Source organism: Panthera pardus, unplaced genomic scaffold, assembly GCF_024362965.1.
Source record: "Panthera pardus isolate Hobbes unplaced genomic scaffold, ASM2436296v1 HiC_scaffold_17, whole genome shotgun sequence".
Classification (NCBI taxonomy): Eukaryota; Metazoa; Chordata; class Mammalia; order Carnivora; family Felidae; genus Panthera; species Panthera pardus.
This window is the reverse complement of record NW_026526732.1, coordinates 29,386,458-29,408,476: the sequence shown is the minus strand read 5'-3', so window position 1 is coordinate 29,408,476 and position 22,019 is coordinate 29,386,458. Positions and strand designations below refer to the sequence as shown.

At 36.2% G+C, this 22,019-nt stretch overlaps 1 protein-coding gene across 2 annotated transcripts in view; it reads left to right on the top strand.

Moving 5' to 3' along the window:
- The window catches only part of PDE7B (phosphodiesterase 7B), a 576,923-nt gene that overhangs the window by 259,862 nt on the left and 295,042 nt on the right, over nucleotides 1-22,019 (top strand). The window contains exon 1 of one of the 2 annotated variants that reach the window (XM_019420494.2): nucleotides 3,784-4,116. The exons of the other annotated variant lie outside the window; for it this stretch is intronic. Within the exon in view, the coding sequence (XP_019276039.2) occupies nucleotides 4,096-4,116 (21 nt within the window). The 5' untranslated portion in view covers nucleotides 3,784-4,095. Of the gene's footprint in view, nucleotides 1-3,783; nucleotides 4,117-22,019 lie in introns of those variants that run through there. 2 annotated transcript variants of the gene reach the window in all.

Genomic DNA, 22,019 nt, shown 5'->3' with positions numbered 1-22,019 from the left:
ACTGCTGTGACAGATTAACATAAACTTTATTAGTTCATAGATCTGCAGGTGGCTTGACTAGGTACTCAGATTAGAGTCTCAAAAGACTGAACACAGCATGTCAGCAGGGCTATGTTTCTTCCTTGGGGTTCTAGGGAAGAATCCATTTCAGGTTGTTCATTCAGGTTGTTGGCAGAATACAATTCCTCACAGCTGTGGAACTGAGGTAGCTGTTTCCTTGCTGCTGTCAGCTGGGGACAGCCCTTAGCAATGAGAGATCTCTCTCTGGTCCTTGCACATGGGTTCTACATCTGAGAGCCAGTAGTACTGTGTTGAATATTTCTGCTACTTAGAACTTCTCTAACTACTTCTTCTGCATCTCTCTTCTGCTTCCAGCCAGAGAAATTCTCTGCTTTTATGGGCTCATATGATTAGATTGAGCACACCAGATAATTCAAGTTAATCTCCTTCCTTTAAGATCTATCAGCTCAATTGTATCTGCAAAGTCCCTTTTGTCATGTAATATAATATATTCACAGATTCCAGGGATTGGTCATCTTTGGAGGGCCATTCTGCCTATCACACACTCAATGTCTCCAACTTTATTCCCTTCTCTCTTCTGCATCAGTAATTATTCTCCTCAATTGGATCTTTCCTATCAGCATACAAAAATTCCAATATTTCTCCCATGTTAAAAATACCTTCTTGACTCCACTCTCCCTTCCAGTTATTGCCCCATTTATCTCCTCTTCTTGGGGGAAAAACACCTTGGAAGAATTTCCTATAAGGTCTGTCCCCACTTTTTGTTTTTTATATTCTCTCCTGACCTTTCATTCTTTCTATTGTATTGGACCTGATCTTTTCAAGGGCACAAATGATTACACATTCTAAATTCAAGTGTCAATTTTCAGTCTTCATCTTACTTTCACTTTACAAAGCCAATCATTGAAAATTTCCTTTGTCTTCCAAGATCTCACCCTCTTGTTTTTTTTCTTATCTCTTAGAGGTTCCTTCTCAATCTCCTCCACTGGTTTTTTTTCTCATATTCCTGACTATCTAATGTTGGATTTCCTGGAGCTTTTTTTTTTTTATTTTTTTTTTATTTTTATTTTTTTTTTCAACGTTTATTTATTTTTGGGACAGAGAGAGACAGAGCATGAACGGGGGAGGGACAGAGAGAGAGGGAGACACAGAATCGGAAACAGGCTCCAGGCTCTGAGCCATCAGCCCAGAGCCTGACGCGGGGCTCGAACTCACGGACCGTGAGATCGTGACCTGGCTGAAGTCGGACGCTTAACCGACTGCGCCACCCAGGCGCCCCTCCTGGAGCTTTTTTATTTGTACTTCTTTCGGTAATTTCATCCAATCTCGTTGTTTTAAATACCTTGAATATACAACCACTTCCAAATTTATATCTATAGCCCAAACATAGATCTATCGTTCCCTGAACTCCAGCTTGTGTATTTAACCATCTACTCCATATCTCCTGCTCAATGTATCCTATATAATCTTTTACTTCGTTATGGTCTGTCGTCTACTCTCAGAAAAATCGAAGTTTCATGAGGGCAAGGGTCTTTGTGTTTATTGTCTGTTTGTTTTCACTGCTTTGTCTCCAGCACTTAAAACAGTGCCTACAGAGAGTACGTAATCAATAAATATTTGTTGCTGTTGAATGAAGGGTCAGAACCATTTTTTACTTCAGCTTAAAACCAGATTCTTCTTCTGGTTACCCCCATATCAATATGTGGCAACTCTATTCTAGTTTGCTCAAGCCAGGATCCTGGGAATTATTCTTGATTCCTCTCTTTCTTTCACACCCCACATCCTGAAACCCTGCTAATTCTATAAGCATACACACACACACACACACACACACACACACACACACACACACACTTCTAGAATTTGACCCTCTCACCTTCTTCACCTTCACCCAAGTTCAAGCCATTATTGCAATGGCCTCATCATTGGTCTCCTTGCTTCTATCTTTGCTTCTCTAGAGTCTATTTTCCATTCAGAAGAGAGAGGAAATCCCTTTAGAATTTATGTTAATCATAGGCATTCTTTGTTCAAAATACTCTTATTTGTTTTCCATTTTGGAATAAAGTCTAAATACTTTAAACGGCCTCTAAGATACTTCTTGATTTTGACCCAGACATATCTTCCTAAAACCACTTCTTCCTTTTACTCATTCTCCTCTAGCCACTTTATTTCCCTTGTTCTTGCATATGCTAATCATTCACCTAACTGAGGACTTTGCACAGCTTCCTTTGCCTGGAACTCAGAGACACAGATGATCTTCTTCTTCATCTCATTCAGGACTCTGCTCAAAGTTGCTTTATCATGTTGCTTCCATGATCATTGCACCTAAAATAGCAAACACACACACACACACACACACACACACACACACACACACACTTTTGCCCTTATTTTCCTTCATTCCAAAGCCTTATTACCAATGGATATTATATAGTTACTTATTTTTATTGCCTGTGTTCCCCTTTCCCCCAAATGTAAACTGCTTGAAGGCAGATACTATCTGTTTTGTTCATTGCTGTATCTGCAGCATCAAAGATGAACCCTAACAACTACAGGCTTGTTTAACCCTAGCACATAGGCTCTTAGAGAGCTATAAATACTTCTTTTCTCAAAGTATCAGTATTAATATTTGAAAAAGGACTCTGGCCTTTCTTGAGTGATGTGCCTACCCCTCAAATATTTTCTGTGTTTAGAGCAATGGAAAAATCTAAGTGGCCAGTCTGGGTCACATGCCCCTGTAATGGGATGGGAGGTGAGGGGTGGGGAGTTGGGGAAGGCTATGCAATCCATAGAGAAAGGAAAGTTTCTAAAAGAAAAAGAAAAAAAGAGGTTCTGTTAGCAGAATGAGGCAGGGGGAGAACGGAGAGAATATGGGGGAGGCAGAAACAACACAAGGCCACCACTGAGAGTTTCCAGAGTAGCAAGACAAAAACAGGGATGAGCTGGGGCCCCTGGTAGAGGAACTATCCTTAAATAACTGTACCTTCACACACTTTGGGAGAGGACATGCTGAAACCCCAGGCATGCCTGTATGGCCTCAGTGTGCCCAGCTTCTTGAATGACTCCCTGTGGGGATTTGCAGGAAGGATCTCCCTGTCTCCCTGGCGTGAATACTCCTGAGGCTTCTCCACACAAGCTGGAGGAAAGATAGAAAATCAGCGATCAGCAGCGTAAACATGATTTCTATTTTTCACCGCACATAACATCACTCACCAGCTCATTTGCAGAACTCTGCATCCATGACTATAAAGATTAACTAACAACTCATTTTTAGGTGAGTTTGAAAATGAATTAGTTTGAAAATAAGCAACAGCTGTGAAGCGGGCATATGTACATACTCTCACATTTGGGGGAAAAAAAAAAACAGAACATAAATCTTGCTGCTATTATTTAGCCTGAGGCTTTTGGTCTGCTTTTTGGTTTTGTTTTTGTCTTTTGATACACTCAACCCCAAGGTATTTTAAATTTTAAAAATTTATTCCTGAATATAGAAAATGTTCCTTGGGTCCTCCTGAGAGTGGGGTGCCCGGGCTAACCACAGGCACACACGCATTCCTCCCATAGTACCGTACGTTAAAATTAATAGCACATGCAGAGGAAAAACTAAACCCTTTGACGTCACTCTCGAAATGAGGAAACATAAACAGAAAAGCTCCACTCCAGTAAGCTGCCAGAGCTGAAGCCGATTGGTCTCTGCTTTTCCTTGCCTGTGGCAACTGACGGCACCTCCCAGCCTCGCCGGCCGGCTGCCTGCCCCGCTCCCCCAGCCAGTCGGTGGGTCTGGGCACTGCAGCAACTCGGCTCTGTCCCAGCGCTCGCCTGGGAGAAAAGTGGTGTGCTCACCCAGAGAGGATCTCTCTTTCCACCTTCTTTCTCTCTCGATCTCTCTGTGTGCTGTTGTGTTTCTTTCTTTTCTTTCCTTTTTTTTTTTTAATTTTTTTTTTTTTTTTACTTAATTATATTCCTAATCCTGGATGAAGTTGCTGGACTCTGCAGCACAAGTCTTCATGAACAAGCAGCACCGCTCAGAGATTTCACGGCATTCAAAGGTCACAGAACTGCCACTATGGTTAAATGTCTTGTTTAATGGTTGAGGTAGGTACGACCAATTTGAGCGGCAAGCTCATTTTTCTTGAGAGAACAGAATCACAGAGAGATGGCAGGAGTTTTATTTAAAATGAACCTGTACATATATTTATATATATATATACATATATATACTTTTTTTTTTTTTTGGTCTGTAATCGTTACTACAGCAACCAGCTTTTGAATTTCCTTCCTTTTTCTAGGTGAACTGACTAAACATTATCACTTACCTTGAATTAACTGTTTCATTCCAACCAGCCCTAATGTGGGACTCCAGGATTTTCGCTGTGCTTGGAGCCCCCACTGAGGAGGGCTTCTCTCTCTTTTTTTTTCTTTTTTAATGAATGCAATATTTCTTCCTCAATGTAAATCTTAGAGTTGGATCATTTTTCCTTTTAGTGAAGACAGAATAGGAAAATATTGGTACAGAGCTTGGTGAGGGTTACAGGACAGGGGGAAAATATCAGTTTTTTTTTTTTCTTAAGTTTGTCATGTTGTTTGGTCGCAGACTTCAAAATGAAGAAATTAGTAGGAGAGAGGAATAAGCTGGTAATAAAGTTGAAGGTAGAAAACCCTATAGAAGGTATGTCAGAAAGATGAATTCTTGATGAAAACGCACTTTATCACCTTGTTGCATTTTTTTTTTTTAATATTCTGGACTTGGAAGTCGGCAGGGGAAACGGAGGCACTGAGTTAGATGACCAGTGATTTAGATCTTATTATGTATAAAGGAAACGAAAAAGTTCTTTATTCACACTGCAAATTTGCTAATTATCTTTCCTACAATAGTTGAAAGCAGAGTGAGATATTTAACTAGAGACTTAAGTGATTGAGCCTGGGATCTAATTAATCATCCATAGATTCTGTTCCTCATGTGCTCTAGCCAGAGTGCCTGTTTGAGTAAATCTCTTTGCACCAGAAGGCAGGCGTATACAGTAAACACACTAAATGCTGCAGAAGCAGGGCAAATAACACAGAGCTAATGTTGTTTTCAATGACACGTTATTATTATGCGCTGAGGGGGACCCCTGCTAAAGATCATTTCTGCCCAAAGAGTCAATTTTTGTAAAAACATTTCAAGTAGCATATGGTTCGCATGGATTTCCTTATTACCCTTCTCAAAGTTACGCAATAGCAAGTAAGACAGGATTATTTGAAACCATTACCCTGTTTCCAGTGTTTCTTACTTGATTTTTTTTTTCAAGGTTTCTATTCCCAACCTCGAGAAACAGAAATTTTAAAAAACTGGGTCATGTTAGCAGTAATATTAGGCAAGGCATCAAATACATTGTGCATTTCAAAGGGTTAACAAAATTAACTGCATAAGACTATAAGTTAAGAACTGCAAAAATATTAGCTCTGAAATGCAGAGGATGTGCTGTGAATGGACAATTGCTTTTCTGCAGCGCCTAGTGGGAAAACAAGGACTTTGTGTGTTGCAAATGCCTAACTGCAGCTCCTCCATTTCCTCTGCTTTATCTTTTATTCCTGGCTGGTGAAACAAAGATGGGTGTCAGTAGTTGCGTCTTGATTGACATTTTCTCCAACAAAATGAAGTCACTTCTTGTCTCCAGTAGAAGCCCAAAGTTAACTAGTTGCAACTGCAAAGACTGCCTCCTCTTCATGGGGATTTTTACCTGACACTAAGCGGTCCGATGTCAGACTCTACTCACCCAGTTGAACAACGTGAGAGAAAATCGTGGTGACTACGTGTCAGCAAAGTGGCTGGGAGAAACGCTTTTTTGAATCAAGTTACTTTGGGGAAGGGTGGAAAAATCCAAGATGTGTTAGGAACAGACACCAACTTAGGGAAAATAATTGTACATCTTTTAGTGCTTTCCACAGTGTCCAGCACAAAACTACTTATTGTCAGTTCTCAATAAATACCTAGTTAAAATGTTTGCTGAGCACTTACTACCCTTCATATATTATAAATTATTTAAGTGATTTTAAGAGATGGCATTTTTGACTGTTTTTGAAAAATATTTTTGATGTTAGTCTGGCCTAAAATATAATCTAGAAATCAACACATCAATGGTACAGATGAGGACATTCCAAACGTTGGCTTGTGTTGTTTTCAGCCAAAAGACCTCCTACTCCAAACAGATTCAAAAGTAAAATCACCAAATTTCCTCAAAGTGGGAATGTACCACCTTGAATATGCCTCTGCCTCACAATTAATCTTCCAAAGTCTAATTTGTTCCTAGCTAGGTTCAGATCACAGGGGAAGCTACTCATCAACTCACACGACATAGTATTAGAAGGAATTTTTTAAGCAGTAAGCCAATCTCAAGCAAGATGAAAAGGGCATCATTATCAAAATTAAGAATTAGGATTGACTTCAGAACTTCTAAAGGTAAAAGCTAACAGGTATTCTAAATGGTTCAACTCACACTGACTTTTGGGGGGTCAGCTAATGGGGAAAGTAGGTAACTTACTGAGGGCCCTCAATGTACAGAATGTCTTATCCCCCAAATCTCACCACCCTATGGATTCAGCACATGTATCCCAAAGTAGCCTATAGACAAGCCTATAGAACTCCTCTAGGAGGTACATCTGGCTGAGGAAGAAGGGATTGCATTTGGACATGCAGTGAGACCCTCTCCCTCAGTGCATTCTCGTGGTGGCATTCCCATTTCTCCTAATGATATGCCTTGGGGAACACTTCCATCCTTCACATGGAAGCAGTTGTGCGATCAGTACTGTTGGCTTCTACAAATATCCTAGGTGACTTTGTCAACATGCTAACTTTGATGCTTGAGATGATGCATACTTGGTATATTAGCAATTTTTAAAGTGCTTGATATGGAAATTTGGGAGAGGGAAGGGAAAAAGGGATGTAGAAACCCCAAATGACAATATCTGCTGTATTCCTGCGTTATTAGAGATTTGAACACAGAGAGAGAAGTGTGTCAAAGTTCTAGCATATAACCAAGGAATTTATACTTTCCCAAGAATCATTTAAGTATCTAGATGATTTAATTTGTACTTAGAAAGTGACTTCACGGAGAACCCTAAAAAGAGGAGCAGACAGAGACAAGTGACCAGGGTGGGCGCCCTCATTCAGGCTCTAACTAGCTGGGTAACTCTGAGCCATTGCTTCATTATCTGTAAAGGAAACGGATTATATTATATTTCTAACAGTAGTTTTTAGATGAAACGTTTATAGCATTCTTAATCTCATTTCGGAGTTTTTTATATAATTCCATTCATAAATAAATGTGAAAATGTCAAACCTTTATTCAAAAGACATCAAAGTGTGCTCTCAACATGTGAAGTAAGTAAAAAATAGATAAGTGATGAGTCCCACTTTTGGGAAGTTTATATTCTGGTTGCACATATAAACAAATAGCACAGTCTGTGCAAAGAAATAAGTGGGAGAACAAAGGAGAGTTTGCAAGGGAGGTGATGATGAAAAAAAATGAAACAGAAGAGGTGACTTTATCCAAATTGGAATTTAAGAAAAAACTAAATTTTCTGTCTATGTATTTATTTCTATTATTGTGATCTTTAATATGATCAATTGAAGGCATTGTCATTCTTCTGAAATAATATATGTAATGGTGTTCTTAAAAAATATAATGTTGGGGAGCCTAGATGGCTCCATCAGTTAAGCACCCAACTCTTAACTTCAGCTCAGGTCATGATCTCCTGGTTCCATTCTTGAGTTTGAGTCCCACATTGGCTCTGCTGACAGTGTGGAGCCCACTTGGGATTCTCTCCCCCCACCTCTTCCCCACTGATGCACTCTTTCTCTCTGCCCCTCCCCCACTCATATGCTCACATGTGCACGCACACCGGCGCACTCTCCCTCTCTCAAAATAAATAAATCAACCTTAATATTTATTTATTTTTTATCCCATTTGTTGAATTACGTTACTGTACAAGCCTGAGATGGTGAATTATATCAGTGAATTAAATCAATGGAAATGATAGTGTCTTCTCTATCATTGCTTGAACTTGGAATCCCTAGGAGTTATAGAAAGCAGGAGCCCTTTGAGAACTTTAACAGAAGTCCCAGATGCCAGCAGTCACTTAGCACAAGGAAGGAATGGTCACAAGCTGCTATGGGCTTGTGTTCTGGGAAGTGCCCTCAGTGCTAGGAAACTTCACATAGTGGCTCAGAACTTCCAGAGATGACCCATGTGACTCAGGGCAAATTTCTTACATTTTAGAGTCCTCTGTTTGCTCGTCTTTAAGTGAGGCTATTGGACTATTTCAAGGATGGCTTCTTCCTTCCCAAATCTGTGATTTACCCTGACAAGATTAATATTGACTTAATAGCGTTAGTTTGTTTTTTATTCTTCCACCTCTTCCATCCTTTCTACCACTTCCCTTTATTCTTGGCTTTCGCTCAGTTATCCAAATTCACATAATTTCACCTCCAAAATACTCTCATTGCCAAAGACAAACAAAAGCAAAACAAGACCTTGGGTTTTGGAGAATTTCTCCTCAGGAAGACTATTGCTTCCCAGGAAAGGTCACGTATCCCTGCTCCATTTCTCTTGTGTGAGGCTGATGTGCTACTCCACGGCCCTGGCACTCCTTCAGACAGTAAAGGGACAGCTACTGTTTGTAGCTGCGGATTTACATGTTAGATGACAAGTGTCTTTTTCCAAAGTGCCCATCACTATCCTAGATTTTCTGTATTATTTCATTTAGTATCTCCTTACCTCCAATTCCGGTTTCTTTAGAGTAACTGACAACCTGTTGATAATTAAATTGGAGGAATTCTCAGAAGGAACTTTTTTTTTGGTGAACTGGTTGTCCATTGAGTACCTGCTCTGAGGCCTTGCCCTGATGAGAAGGAGTCGCTGCCTCATCTTAGTGGTAGGATTTGGTGCAATTCAGTTACCCGAATCCAGACACTGGTGAGATCTTGCGTGGGTCAGAACATTTCTGCTGGCATCGCCTCTGGATGACAGTTTAGTTAACAGCTCAAGCATGTGGAGCAGGGAGCAGGGTTTGTAGTTTCAGGTAAACCTAAAACTAACTTGACACTAAATACACAGGAAACTGTTAAACAATATATAATTTTTAATATACTAATGTATAACTATCCCAATATTTTGAAAACCCAAATCCTTTCATGGCTGCTTTATTTGCATATAGTATAGAAATAAGAAAATAATAGCCTTAGCCAATATGCCAGCAAAGATAGTTTATGTCATACATTTAACCTTCCTCCCTGTCTCCTTTCCTCCCTTTCTTACATTTGTAAAGAGAATGTGGAAAAAATTAAGATTGGTAATGAGATGTTGATGGAGTTTCCTTTTGTAAAATTTGGAGATTTGTTTTAGTTTTTCCTTTCTAGCGGTTGGTAAATACACATAAGGTTTTTGATTAAAACTCCTGTTCAGATTATTTTCTTATTAATACGTTTTGTGTTTTACATTGTCATAATGAACATATCTATAAGAAATACATAAAATATCTTTTCCACATGATGAAAATTATCATTACTTGCCCACAGCTTCAGACATACAAAAGAAAGATTCTGTTCAAAAAAGGAGTTAATACATGACTTAAATACACTGAAGGATATTTAAGAGTTTTGAGTTCTAAGAATATTCCTTTCTTCTCCTGGGATAGGAGGTCAGGTCCTGGGCCAGTCTGGATGAGGGCCGTTTCCAGGTATAGACATAGGAGGTTAACATATACCTGATTTGGTCAAAATCTGGTATCTAAAGATATCAAATGGCCAATGATTTACATATTCTTTGACCCTAGTAAATTTTAGTCTAAGAATATATCAAATTATATTTACTTTTATACTGTTTGTAATATTTAAAAAACCCAGAAACTTCCTGAACCCAATTATAGGTGAGTTGTTGAATATGTTACTTCAAACCTATGCAACAGAAAGCCACACAGTTATTTAGAAGAATGTGCTAGATCTACATACACAAGTCTGGAATGGTTTTTGTATGTAGTAAGTGAAGAAAAAAGTTACATTAACACTTCCACAGCTATATATACACATTCATACACACTGATAGAAGATTTCTGAAAATTCAAATAAAAATCATAACAATGGATGTCCCTGGGAGAATTTGGAGATGGAATGGGAGCAAGACTTACTTTTCAGGTATATACTTTAGAATTGTTCCAACTTTTCTCCCCATAAACCTATTATGTCTACCATGGGGGAAATTACAGAGATTTATGTATTATTCTGTGATACTTAAAGTTGAGAACAAATAGAAAGTAAAATAAGAGTTCTATTTTGTTTTTAAATTGCTTCATTAGCTTCTTCCTTCAATCCTGTTGAATTTTCCCAAGTGCCTTTGATATGGTGAGGGAGCACAGTATGACCAGGAAGTAACAGTCCTAAAGTGAGGAGATAGATAAACCTTCACTGCTGTTTGAGTAACTTTGGGCCAATCGTCACTCTGAGGACCAGTTTCATCATGGACAAAACAGCGGGCTTAGTGAAGGCCAAATTACCCTCCAGCCTTCACATACGCCTAAGAAAAATTTATGGCCTGTTGTGTGCCCAACTATTTGAGACTTTTCTCCATAAACGGAATGTACATATTTTACAGTACATATTTTATTGGTTTGAACATTTTACCTAAATTTTCTGTTTTAGAATTGGTCACTTTGGTTTAATTTTTTGAATTAATTAAATATGCAAAATTTATATTCATCCAAATAGTGTTTAGGGAAACTGCTCATCATTGATAGACTCTTTAAATTAAAATATATGATATCATATATTCAAAAAACAGTAGAAAACACTATTTGTATTAAGACGTGTAGCTTATAATACAGGCAACTAATGCTTCAGTTTGAATATGATTTATACATGTTTTGGTTTTACAGGAGAAAAAAAAAAGACTTTCATTTCCCTTTCTCATTATGCCACTTGCCAGCTGTGTCCAGTCAGATGAAAGAGCTCAGTCATTCACAAAAGTGTAGAAGCAGCCTCATAAAAGGAGATGCTGCGGTAATACAAGGGTCTAAAGAATGCCTTGATTTAGAAAAGCTCATTAAATTTAAGAAAAAAGTTGTTTTTCATGTCATAGAAACAGAGTATATTTCTATGTCTTTAAGACTAGTGTTCTTGCTTTTTCAACTAAATGAAGACAATTTCAATTTTGTTTTTAATTCGATGGAGAAAGGTATTAGTCGTTTTAGTTATTCAATACTTTTTATTTTATATTTTTCTAGACCTTTTTACTATGTTTGGAGTAAGGAGTAATCTTTAAGTAAAAATAAAATGAAAGAGATAAACATACCACAGATAAGAATTTGTGTCGTAGCAGTTTTTCAATGACCAGAACCAACATTCTAAACTTCTCTCCATAAAGGCACCTTTTGGGATGAGCACTGGGTGTTGTATGGAAACCAATTTGACAATAAACTTCATATATTGAAAAAAAAACTTTTCTCCATAAATCTCTTTTAATTGTTAAAAATATATTGATCACTTAATTCAATGGCTTAGAAATAAAGTAATTGAGAAATAGTGTCCTCTTTTGTATTAGTATGTTGTCTCCAAGTGCCTATGCATGCTTATGAGAGGGAGAGATTGAAGGCAAGGACTTTCTCGAACTTAAAGACAAATGTATATAAAAGCTTTTTACGCAGTTATTCAGTTCAAAAAGACTGAGTTGGAGAACACTCCCTATTTAAGATGCCTGTAAATCTTTTAAAAAGAAATAAATGCATTTATTAAATTAAGTGGTAATAATTATAATTGTTTAAAATTCAGTTTGTGTATTTTATGTGGTAGAAGAGAAGAGAGAGGAAGATAAAAAAGAAATTCAAACTCTCAGGGGTACTAAACTTGTAACCTAAAGCCTGAGTTCAATTCCAGATGCTGGTCTTACTGAGCGTAATACTTTCAGCAAGTTATTGATCATTTTTTACTTTTTGAGTCTCTGAACTATAAAGTGAGGTACCTGTAGTTTCTAAAATTTCTCAGATTTACTTACTGTGCAGATGGATGGCTTTCCTATGTCATTAGTGGCTCAGTTCATAGCACAAATGTCAAGTCCTCCATTCTTGAAACACTCCTGTGAGGAAAGGATTAATTATGCCCATTTTAATGAAAAGGAAATAGAGGTTAGGAGAAGTTACAGCTAAAAGAGTTGGTATGCAGCCCCAGCTTTTTAATGACAATTTTTTATATATATTTTAAATGCTTTATGTTTCAAATCCATTTGTAATCATTCTAAGCATGAACTGGAAAAATATTTATGCAAAACATAAAAATCTCTGTTTCAAATGTTAAAGCAATCTACTCGATATATTATTTATAGGAGGTTCCAGTACATAAAGGAACAGCACTATTTCATTTTAAATGCATTCACAAAGGATGAATCTGACACTTTAAACTTCAGAAGTTTGGCTGTGAGAGGCAGTATAGTGTAATGGGGAACAGTGCAGAATCTAGCACCATTCATTTATTAGCAATAAGATCCTGAGCAAGTTATTTAATATCTTTGGGCCTCATTCGCCTTACTTATAAAAGAAAGAGTTTATAGTTGTAGCCTCATGAGAGAGTTGAGAAGATCAAATGAGTTTTACTTGTAAATGCTTTGAACGGCGTGTGAAAGAGAGTAAGCATCATGTGTCTATCAGTTGGTACTGTTTTCTTACAAACTTTAAAAGTTATTTCATGAAATTGTAACAATTTTGTGTATAGTGCTGTTGGGTGCTTTAACATTTAAGAGAAATACAGTTTTTTATTTTTTTTAACTTTCTGTATTAAGTAATAGTGCACAGACAGAAAAATTCACATCATATAAATGTACATAATGATTCACTTTTTAGAGGTGAAGCTCTGTGTAACCATTACCCAAGCCGAGATATAGAACATTCTTACCTTATTGCCACATCAGAAATCTCATCACCCCTCCTCCATTCTTTCATTCACCGTCGCACTGTGAGACCCATTCAGTTGTTGCATGTAGCTGTATTTTATTTTCATTATTCCATAGTGTTTCATTATCTGAATATGCCCATTCTACTGTGGAAAAACATTTGAGTTGTGTCTAATTTTTAGTATTATAAAGAAAAATACGGGCCTGGGTATTCTTGGACCTGTCTTTGGGGCACAGGTACATGTATTTCTGCTGAACGTATACTTAGGAGTAAGTTTCTGGCCAACAGAGAATGTTAATGTTCAACCTTAACAGAAAAATTCAAAATTGCTCCAAGTGGCTAAAATAATTTACATTCCCACCAACCATGCATGATAGATCACTTCCTCACTAACCTTACTTATTAGCATTTAGTAGGTGCGTAATGATAGCATATCATAGTTTTAATTTGTATTTTTCTGATGGTTAATTAATTTGAGCACTTTTTCACATGTATATTGGCCATGTAAACATCCTCTTTGTCAAATTTTTAAACAAGTTATTTATATATTAATTTATGGGGATTCTTCATATATTTTGATACCTTTGATTGCTATATGTTATGCAAATATTTTCTTTCAGGGACACTTGGGTGGCTTGGTTGGTTGGGTGTCAGCCTCCTGATTTCGGCTCAGGTCATGATCTCATGGTTCTTGGAATGGAGCCCCTCCTCTAGCTGTTAGCGCTGAACCTGTTTGGCATTCTCTCTCTCTCTCCCTCTCTCTGCCCCTCCCACACTTGCATACATGAGTGCATTCTCTCTCTCTCTCTCTCTCTCTCTCTCTCTCTCTCTCTCTCTCCCTTTCCAATTAAATAAATAAACCTAAAGAAAACAACAGATACTTTCTCCCATTGGTAAAATTTCCTGTTTTCTTCTTCAAGATTATTTTGGTCATTCTAGGCTCCCTGTAATTCCATATAAATTGTAGAGTTAACTTAAAATTCCTCCCTAAAAGCCAAATCACTGTTAGGATATTGATCAGTTGGGGAAGACTAACATTTTTCCTGACTCTTCCAATTTATAGCAGAGTTTATCCCTCCATTTATTTAGGTCTCTATTAAATTCTTTCAACAATATCTTCTAGCTTGTTTTGTGGCCATTTTACACATTCCTTGCTAGATGTAGTACTAAGTACTTAGTATTTTGATATTATTCTAAATGTTATCTCTTCAATTTCAATTTTAAATTTTTGTTACTAATACATAGAAAAATAATTTTTTCTGTATCAATTTATCAACAACCTTGCTAAACTCATTTATGAATTCTAATACTTTATTCTATAGATTCCTTTCATTTTCTATGTAGGCAATCTTACTATCCCAAAATATTCACAGTTATATATCTTCTTTTTCAATACTGAACTTTGTCTTACTGTACTAGTTAGGAGTTTCAGTAAATTGTTGAAGATGATAACCATGAGTAAATGTATTGTTTCCAGTCTAAGAAGGAGAGTTTTCAATATTTTTTTACATTCGGTATGATACTCTATGTCTGGAAGTTTCTGTCTATCCTAATTTGCTAGTCGTTACAAATATTTGACTTACCAAATGTGTTTCTGATATCTATCATGTAACTTTTCTCTATTATTCTATTGTGGTGGTGATTGATTTTACAATGTCAAATCGAACTTGAAGCCCTAGAACAATTGCAATTTGGTTATTGTATGCTGTACTCTTTTATAAAATCCCTTGTTACCTTGTTTCTGGATTGCTAATAATTTTCAGGATTTTGAAACGATGTTGATGAAAAAGAGTAGCCTAAAGATTGTTTTGGCAACAATCTTATCAAGTCTCCACTGACCTCATAGAATTAGAAAAATTATTCTTTTGCAAGTGTTTTGGGAGAATTTATGTAAATTCATGTTATGTTTTCCTTAAATATTCGTTAAAAATTATAAATAATTCCATCTGGTCCTGGAACATTTTGTGGGCAAGTTTATAGTTACAGTTTTAATTCCACTAATTTTTGTGGGCTATCCAGATTTTCTACTTCTATTTTCAGTTTTAGTAAGCTGTGTAGTTCTAGGTCTTATCTATATTATCTACATTCAGTGACTATCATGAAGTTGTTTGTAATACCCTGTTTTAATATTAGTATTTTTATTCTTGCTACTAGTTTATTGTGCCATTTCTGGTTTTCTTTTCCCTATGGTTTTGTCAAGATCAATTTCATTAGCTAGTTTAAGTAAATAAATTTTGCTTTTTAATTATTTATTTATTTATTAAACATTTATTTATTATTGAGAGACAGAGAGAGACAGAGCATGAGCATGGGAGGGGCAGAGAGAGGAGGAGGCACAGAATCCAAAGCAGGCTCCGGGGTCTGAGATGTCACCACAGAGCCCGATGCAGGTCTCGAACTCGCAAACTGCGAGATCATGACCTGAGCTGAAGTCAGATGCTTAACCGACTGAGCCACCCAGGCGCCCCAATAAATTCTGCTTTTTTAAATCTTTATGTATATTTGATGTCTATTTTTAATTTCAGTTCTTTATTATTCCCTTCCGTCTCCTTTCTTTAGGTTTATTTGCTGAGGTTTTTTTTCTATTTTTTCAATTTTTTTTTTTTTTGGCTCATTACTTTTCAGTCTTTCTTCTTTTTGAATATATACATTTAAAGCAATACATTTTTCCTCTAATAGTTGGGGCTGCATCCCAATATTTAGTGTTTCTATTATCAGTTAGCTCAAAATAATTTCAATTGTAATTTATTTTGGGACCTATAAATTATTTTAAAATGCCTTTATTAATTTTAAAACATATTGGGACTTTTTAGTTATCTTTTTGTGATTGTTTCTTAGTATAATTCTACTGTGATCGTAAATCATACTGCATATTATTTAGGTCTTCGAAATTTGTTGCAGCTTATATGTGTGACCCACTGTATGGTAAACTTTTATATATATTTCACATGCACTTGCAACGAATGTACATTCTGTGGTTGGTAGATACAGTGCCAGTTAGAAAATTGGGTAATCGTGTTATTCAGATCTATACTTTTACTGACTTTTTTCTGCTTCTAATTACTGAAAAAGATAAGTTCATGACTCCAAGGTAATTGTGGATTTGTCTATTTTTCCTTTTCATCCTGCCATCTTTTACTTTATACATTGTGTTAACAATGTGAAATAGCCATTTTTATGGGTCAAAATAGTGGAATATCATCATTTTTATATAAGTTAAACTAATACACTAATATTTTAATGGTGTGCTGTTAGATCATACCTTCACAGTGGGGGTGATAATTAGTTCTTATCACAAGGTTTATAGCCCTCCAAAAAGACTTAGTACACAGATATACAGTGTAAATGGTATTAAAATTTCAGGATGGGAGGTAATTAGGGGAAAGAAAAACTAAAAAGGCTCCTTAAGGATATCTAATGATACCATATCCATGATAATGGAAAAACAGGGTGAGAAATCCTTAAGCTAGACAAATTTAGAACTGTTACATCTTCCTGGTGAAATGAAAGTTTTCTCATAATAAAACATCCCTTTTTTTTTCTCTATTAATCCTTTTTATGTACAGGCTTATTTTCCATTCATTCGGTTTTTAATTTTCTGTGTTTATGATTTAGATTTATCTCTTTACAGTAGATGGAAATATTGTTTTATTATTCAGTCTGATTATATTTGTCTTTTCAGAGGAGTATTTAGTCCTTTTATATCTAATGTAAGAGTGATATATTTGAGTTTAAGTGCTGACTTACTATGTACACTCCATTTTTATTTCCTGTTTTATATTTCTTTCTTTCTCTTTGCTAGCCATCATTTGCATTGAGTATATTTGTCATCGCATTGCTCCTTTCCCATTAGCTTGTTATTTTTACACTTTTTCACAATGTTTTACTGGTTACTATTGAGGTTACAGGATGCATCTTTGACCTAATCAAAGTATAATGCTAATTATTAGTACTGTTATCACCATACGGGAAATTTGAGAACCTTAGAAGGAATGTTTTAACTACTTTTGCACCTCTCCTGAATTATATGCTGTTTTCAGGTATTCAGTTTTATATAATTTAAGTCCAACAATAATGAATGTAACTATGTCTTTATACAATCATATATACTCTTCATTACTTCCCATGTCTCTGACATTACATATAGGATTTCTTTTAGTCCAGTGGTGATTTGGTTCAGGTGTTTTTTTTTTTTTTTTTTTTTGTCTGAAATGACTTTATTTTGCCCTTTTTAAATGTGCATGGTTCCTAGGAACAAAATTCTATATTGGTAATTTTCTTTCTCCACCTCAAGACATTATTATATTGTCTTATAATTTTTACCGTTTCTGTTGATGTCAGAAAACAGTATTTAAAAGCAATTTCTCCTTTTTACAAAAAAATTTTTGACTATTTGTAATTCTTTATACCTTCAATCTCCAGTAGTTTTCCCATTATTGCTTAGTTGTGGTTCTCTTTGCATTTATTCTTATGAAGATTTGTATGATTTCTTAAATGTGCATCTTGATATCTTTCAACAATTTTGGAAAGTTACCGTTAATATTTTCTTTTAATAGTTATTTTGCCCCACTCTTTCTCACTGTTTTTAATGGGACTCCTATTGCATATACGCCTAATCTTTGAACATTTCTACCTCCATTGTTTACCTTTGGTTTCTTTGATCTTCATTGTGGACATTTTCTTTTGACCAGTATTTTATTTTCCTAATTCTTTCTTTAGCTGTATCTGATCACTCACTGAATCCATTAAATGAGTTGACAACTTCTGTTATGATATTTTTCAGTTCTAGAATTTCTAGCATTTTTCTGTAGTTTCTACATCTCTTTCAAAATTCTCAATCTTGTTTTTCATATCCTTGAGTATATATTATACATAGTATTTTGAAGTCTTTGTAACTCTTGATTTATATCTTTTGGGTGACTATACTTAATATCTGCTAGTGCTCTTGGTTGTATCAAATTGTCTTACCTTTCATATGCCTGGTTATTTTTGGTGGAGTACTGGACATTGTATATAAAATATATGGGGATAACTTGAGGTCTAGTGTGATATTCTTTCTCCAGATAAGATTTACATTTGTTTCTGTCATGTTACCAGTGTCAGCAATATACTTGTGTTTTAATCTCAAATGAATATATATGATGTGTTCAAAACAGTGGATGGCATAAAATAAGTACTGTGGAACTATCTTTTTTTGTTTGTTTATTTACCTTTCATTGTTGTCTACTGGCTATGAAAAGAGAGAAAGGGAAGAAAGTATTAAGGATAATTTATATGGCATTATATGCACCAGAAGTAAATTCTCAATTTTTTTCATTTTATTGTCTTTTCTCTTATATTTGAAATAAATTTAAAAATGACAAGTTGTATTATCAAAGTCATAAACTAAGTAGATAAAAATTAGTATGTGTTCACTTTCCATATTGCACTGGCCATTGGCCATTATAACCATTATGCAAAAGTTAAAAACTCAGAAATAATAATTTCAACAGTGTAATCACCTTATTATATAATTATTATTTGCTAGTAACACTTTAACAAACACGATTATTTTGGAGATTGTTAATATTCTAATGAGATCTTGGGTCAAAGAACTATTTGTAATAGATTTTCATTTGCACCTCACATTTCCAATTACAGATATTTACAGAAAGGTGTTATTTAATTCTTGATTTATGGTTTTTTGCCTGGAAGCTAATGTTTTATATAGTAGCTGATATAAATTAGCTACAACAAGCTATTAGCAACTTCCTTCATTTTCCAAATTGTTTTACAGTGTGTAGTTTCATACAAGCAAATCTAATGTCACTGAATGAAAATGGTACTCCATATGTGCTATAAACACTAAAAAATGTTTATTTTCAGCACACTAGCTTGTCCTGTGGAATAAGCAAATTAATATTTAAAATAGTTGCAAACAAAACATTCCTGGGAATAAGTTTAGCTACACTATAATTAAGTTCTGGTTTAGTTATGTAAAACCAGATTTTTGGTGTTCTGTGTTTATCTATTGCTTCTGGCAGTTTATTGGCTTTTCTTGGGTGCCTGGGTCCTAGTACTACTCTATGCAGGTTTTCCAAGGCTGTGGGGTATCTTTGGAGCACTGGTGAGCTTGAAGTCAAAGCTAATAAATGCAAACTATACTAAATACTTACCCTAGAGTCTAATCACTGATTATTTATGAGCATTTTCAAACAGCATGAAAATATGTATTTTTACAAGAGAAATATTAAAAAGTTAAGAAAAAAAGCACTTAAGTGGGGGAGGGGCAGAGAGAGAGAGGGAGAGAGAGAATCCCAAGCAGGTTCCATGCTGTCAGTGCAGAGCCCATTGTGGACTCGAACCCATGGACTGTGACATCAAGATCTGAGCCAAAATCAAGAGTTGAATGCTCAACAGACTAAGCCACCCAGGGACCCTGATATTATTTTTAAACAAACATATATTTCTAGTTTCCATACATTGTATATTTTCTTGTCAAAATAGAAATGAAAAAATTGGAATCTAAAAAGAATCAATGCTCAGTAATTTCCAAATATATTGCTAAGTATATATTAAAACATATTAAACTAAAAACACTAATAAAAGTTAAGTTTTATGGAACGTTACTATTTTCAATGGATAATATCATACCTCACAAGTAATAAAAAAATAAAGGAAATTGACTTAATATTTAAGCAAAAGAACTAAGTTTTATGTGTTTCTCCATGAGTTTTTAAACTAAAAAGACATTTTTAGCTTTAGCACATTGTAATAGCAAAGAGTTTTTATAAACTCTTGAGCAACGAAATAGCAGTTATGCAGTTTTTAATTGCCACTGCCTCAAATTCTTTTGAAAAGGTACATGAGTTGTTTGTTCCATACTTAATACAACAAATATTCAATGTTTCTTCCTTCAAGAAATACAAAAAGGAATCCATAATTAAATACTTAATTATGTATTTAATATTAAAATTATGTATTTAAGTGCTAATTTAAATTTTACAAAACTCGACAAACCTGGTAATTTTGACCCACATTTAGATTATTCATGCACTCTTGATTAAGCAAGATGGGTTCAATTATTTTCTAACTGTGAAATGGGCCTAAAATTATGTCATCTATCTCCAAAAAGGTTTGATATCATAGCTTTTTTATTTTTCTTGAATTAGAGTTTCAGGCTGGGAGAATTTTTTCCATATGGCTAAAACGAGTTTCAAGTTCCACATAGCTGAGGATTCGTTGTCCTGGGCTCTTGTCATAGAACAGGAACACATAGAGACCTCTTCTCATTGATGTGAAAGCTTCTAAATATTTGTACATGTGACAAACTATTAATCAGTACAAATTTTTAGTATCTCAAATTCATAAGCACTATTGAGAAAAATTCTGATTTCTGATTAGAGCTCTCAGATATCTTCAGAAAATCTCCAATAGATAGGTGTAATTGTCCCCTTTTGAGGAGAAAACACAAACTCTCGTTAATTAAAATTTTGTCTAACGTCACTGCTTTTAGTTTTTTTTTTTAATGTTTATTTATTATTTTGAGAGAGAGACAGAGCATGAGCAGGGGAGGGGCAGAGAGAGAGGGAGACAAAGAATCCTAAGCAGGCTCCAGGCTCTGAACTGTCAGCACAGAGCCTGATGTGGGGCTTGAACCCACAGACGGTGAGACCAAGACCTGAGCCAAAGTTGGATGGACACTTAACCGACTGAGCCACCCAGGCGACCCTAAGATCACTGCTTTTAAACAACAGACGCAGGATTCATTCACCCAACTATCAGGTACTTGGGGACTCAAAGTGATGTAGGGACTGGGGATATGAATGTAGAAAAGACAAAGTCCCATCCCCATGGAGCTTGCGTTCCAGTGAGGAAGAGTGGCAGGCAACACATAAACAAGTAGGTAAGACTTGATAAGACTTATCATTCAGAGATGGCTAAATGCCATGAAGAAAATAAAGTAAGGTAGTGCGTTAGCTGCTGTCCACAGAGCTGTGGATGCATGTTGGGAGGTCAGCGGGGTTTTCTCTACAGCTGAAATGATGAGAAAGATGCAGCCATGGAAAGACCTGGAAGAAGAACCATCCAGGCAGAGGAAAGAGGGAGAGCAAAGCCCTGAGAAGGGAGCAAGTTTCACTGGTGTCAAGACACAAAGGGCCAGTGCTACTGGAGCAAATGAAATGGTGAGAAGGATGGAGATGAGTGGGCCTAGGTAGGCAAGGCCCAGGCCGTGTGCACCTTCACAGGGCATGGTTTGAATCTTACTCTCTCACTGTGAATGGAAACCACCGAAACCAATCAGACAGGGAAGAGTCACCAACTGATTAATGTTCCTGGGCGGAACGTGGATTGTTCAGCCCAGGATACACCAGCTGTCATGGGCAGCTGCTGGCTACGGCAGGCCAGTCGGGAGGTGAGGGTGGCTCGGACTGCATCAGAGACGGTGGAGTGTTGTGATGAGTGTTCAGATGTTGAGTATTTGACAGTAGAATAGATGGGACTGGATGGTGGATTGAATATGAAGGAGAGAGCAAGACACAGAGCTTATGATTCCAGGTTCTGGAGCCGGACTCCCTGGGCTCATATTCTGGCTCAGCCTCCCATGAGATTTGTAACCATGGACAAATAGCCTCGGACAAGTTGACGAAGGTTGCTAATTGTGCCTGTGGTATAGGATTAATATCCAAATTATGTGTGTGTGTGTGTGTGTGTGTGTGTGTACACTTAGAAGTGAGTTCAATAGAACTGTATATTGTGTACATGTCAGTTAAATAAAATAAATTTGAGAACAACTGATGAATGCTGGGTGTTTGGCTCACATCTCTGCAGGTACCATTGATAAGATAGGGATGATGGAAGAAAGATGAGGTTGGACAAGCAGGAGGCAGAGGGACTTTAGGAATTCCGTTTAGGACACATTCAGTATGAGATGCAGTGTTCAGGAACAAGATCAGAACCAAAGTTAGATTTATCAATGCATACGCTATTTAAAGTCTTGGTACCAGATGAGATCACCTAGAAAGACAAAGTAAATAGGAAGAGGGTGGAGGACTAAACCTTCCACCAGCATCCAGGGGTCAGGAGAGGAGGAGGAGCCA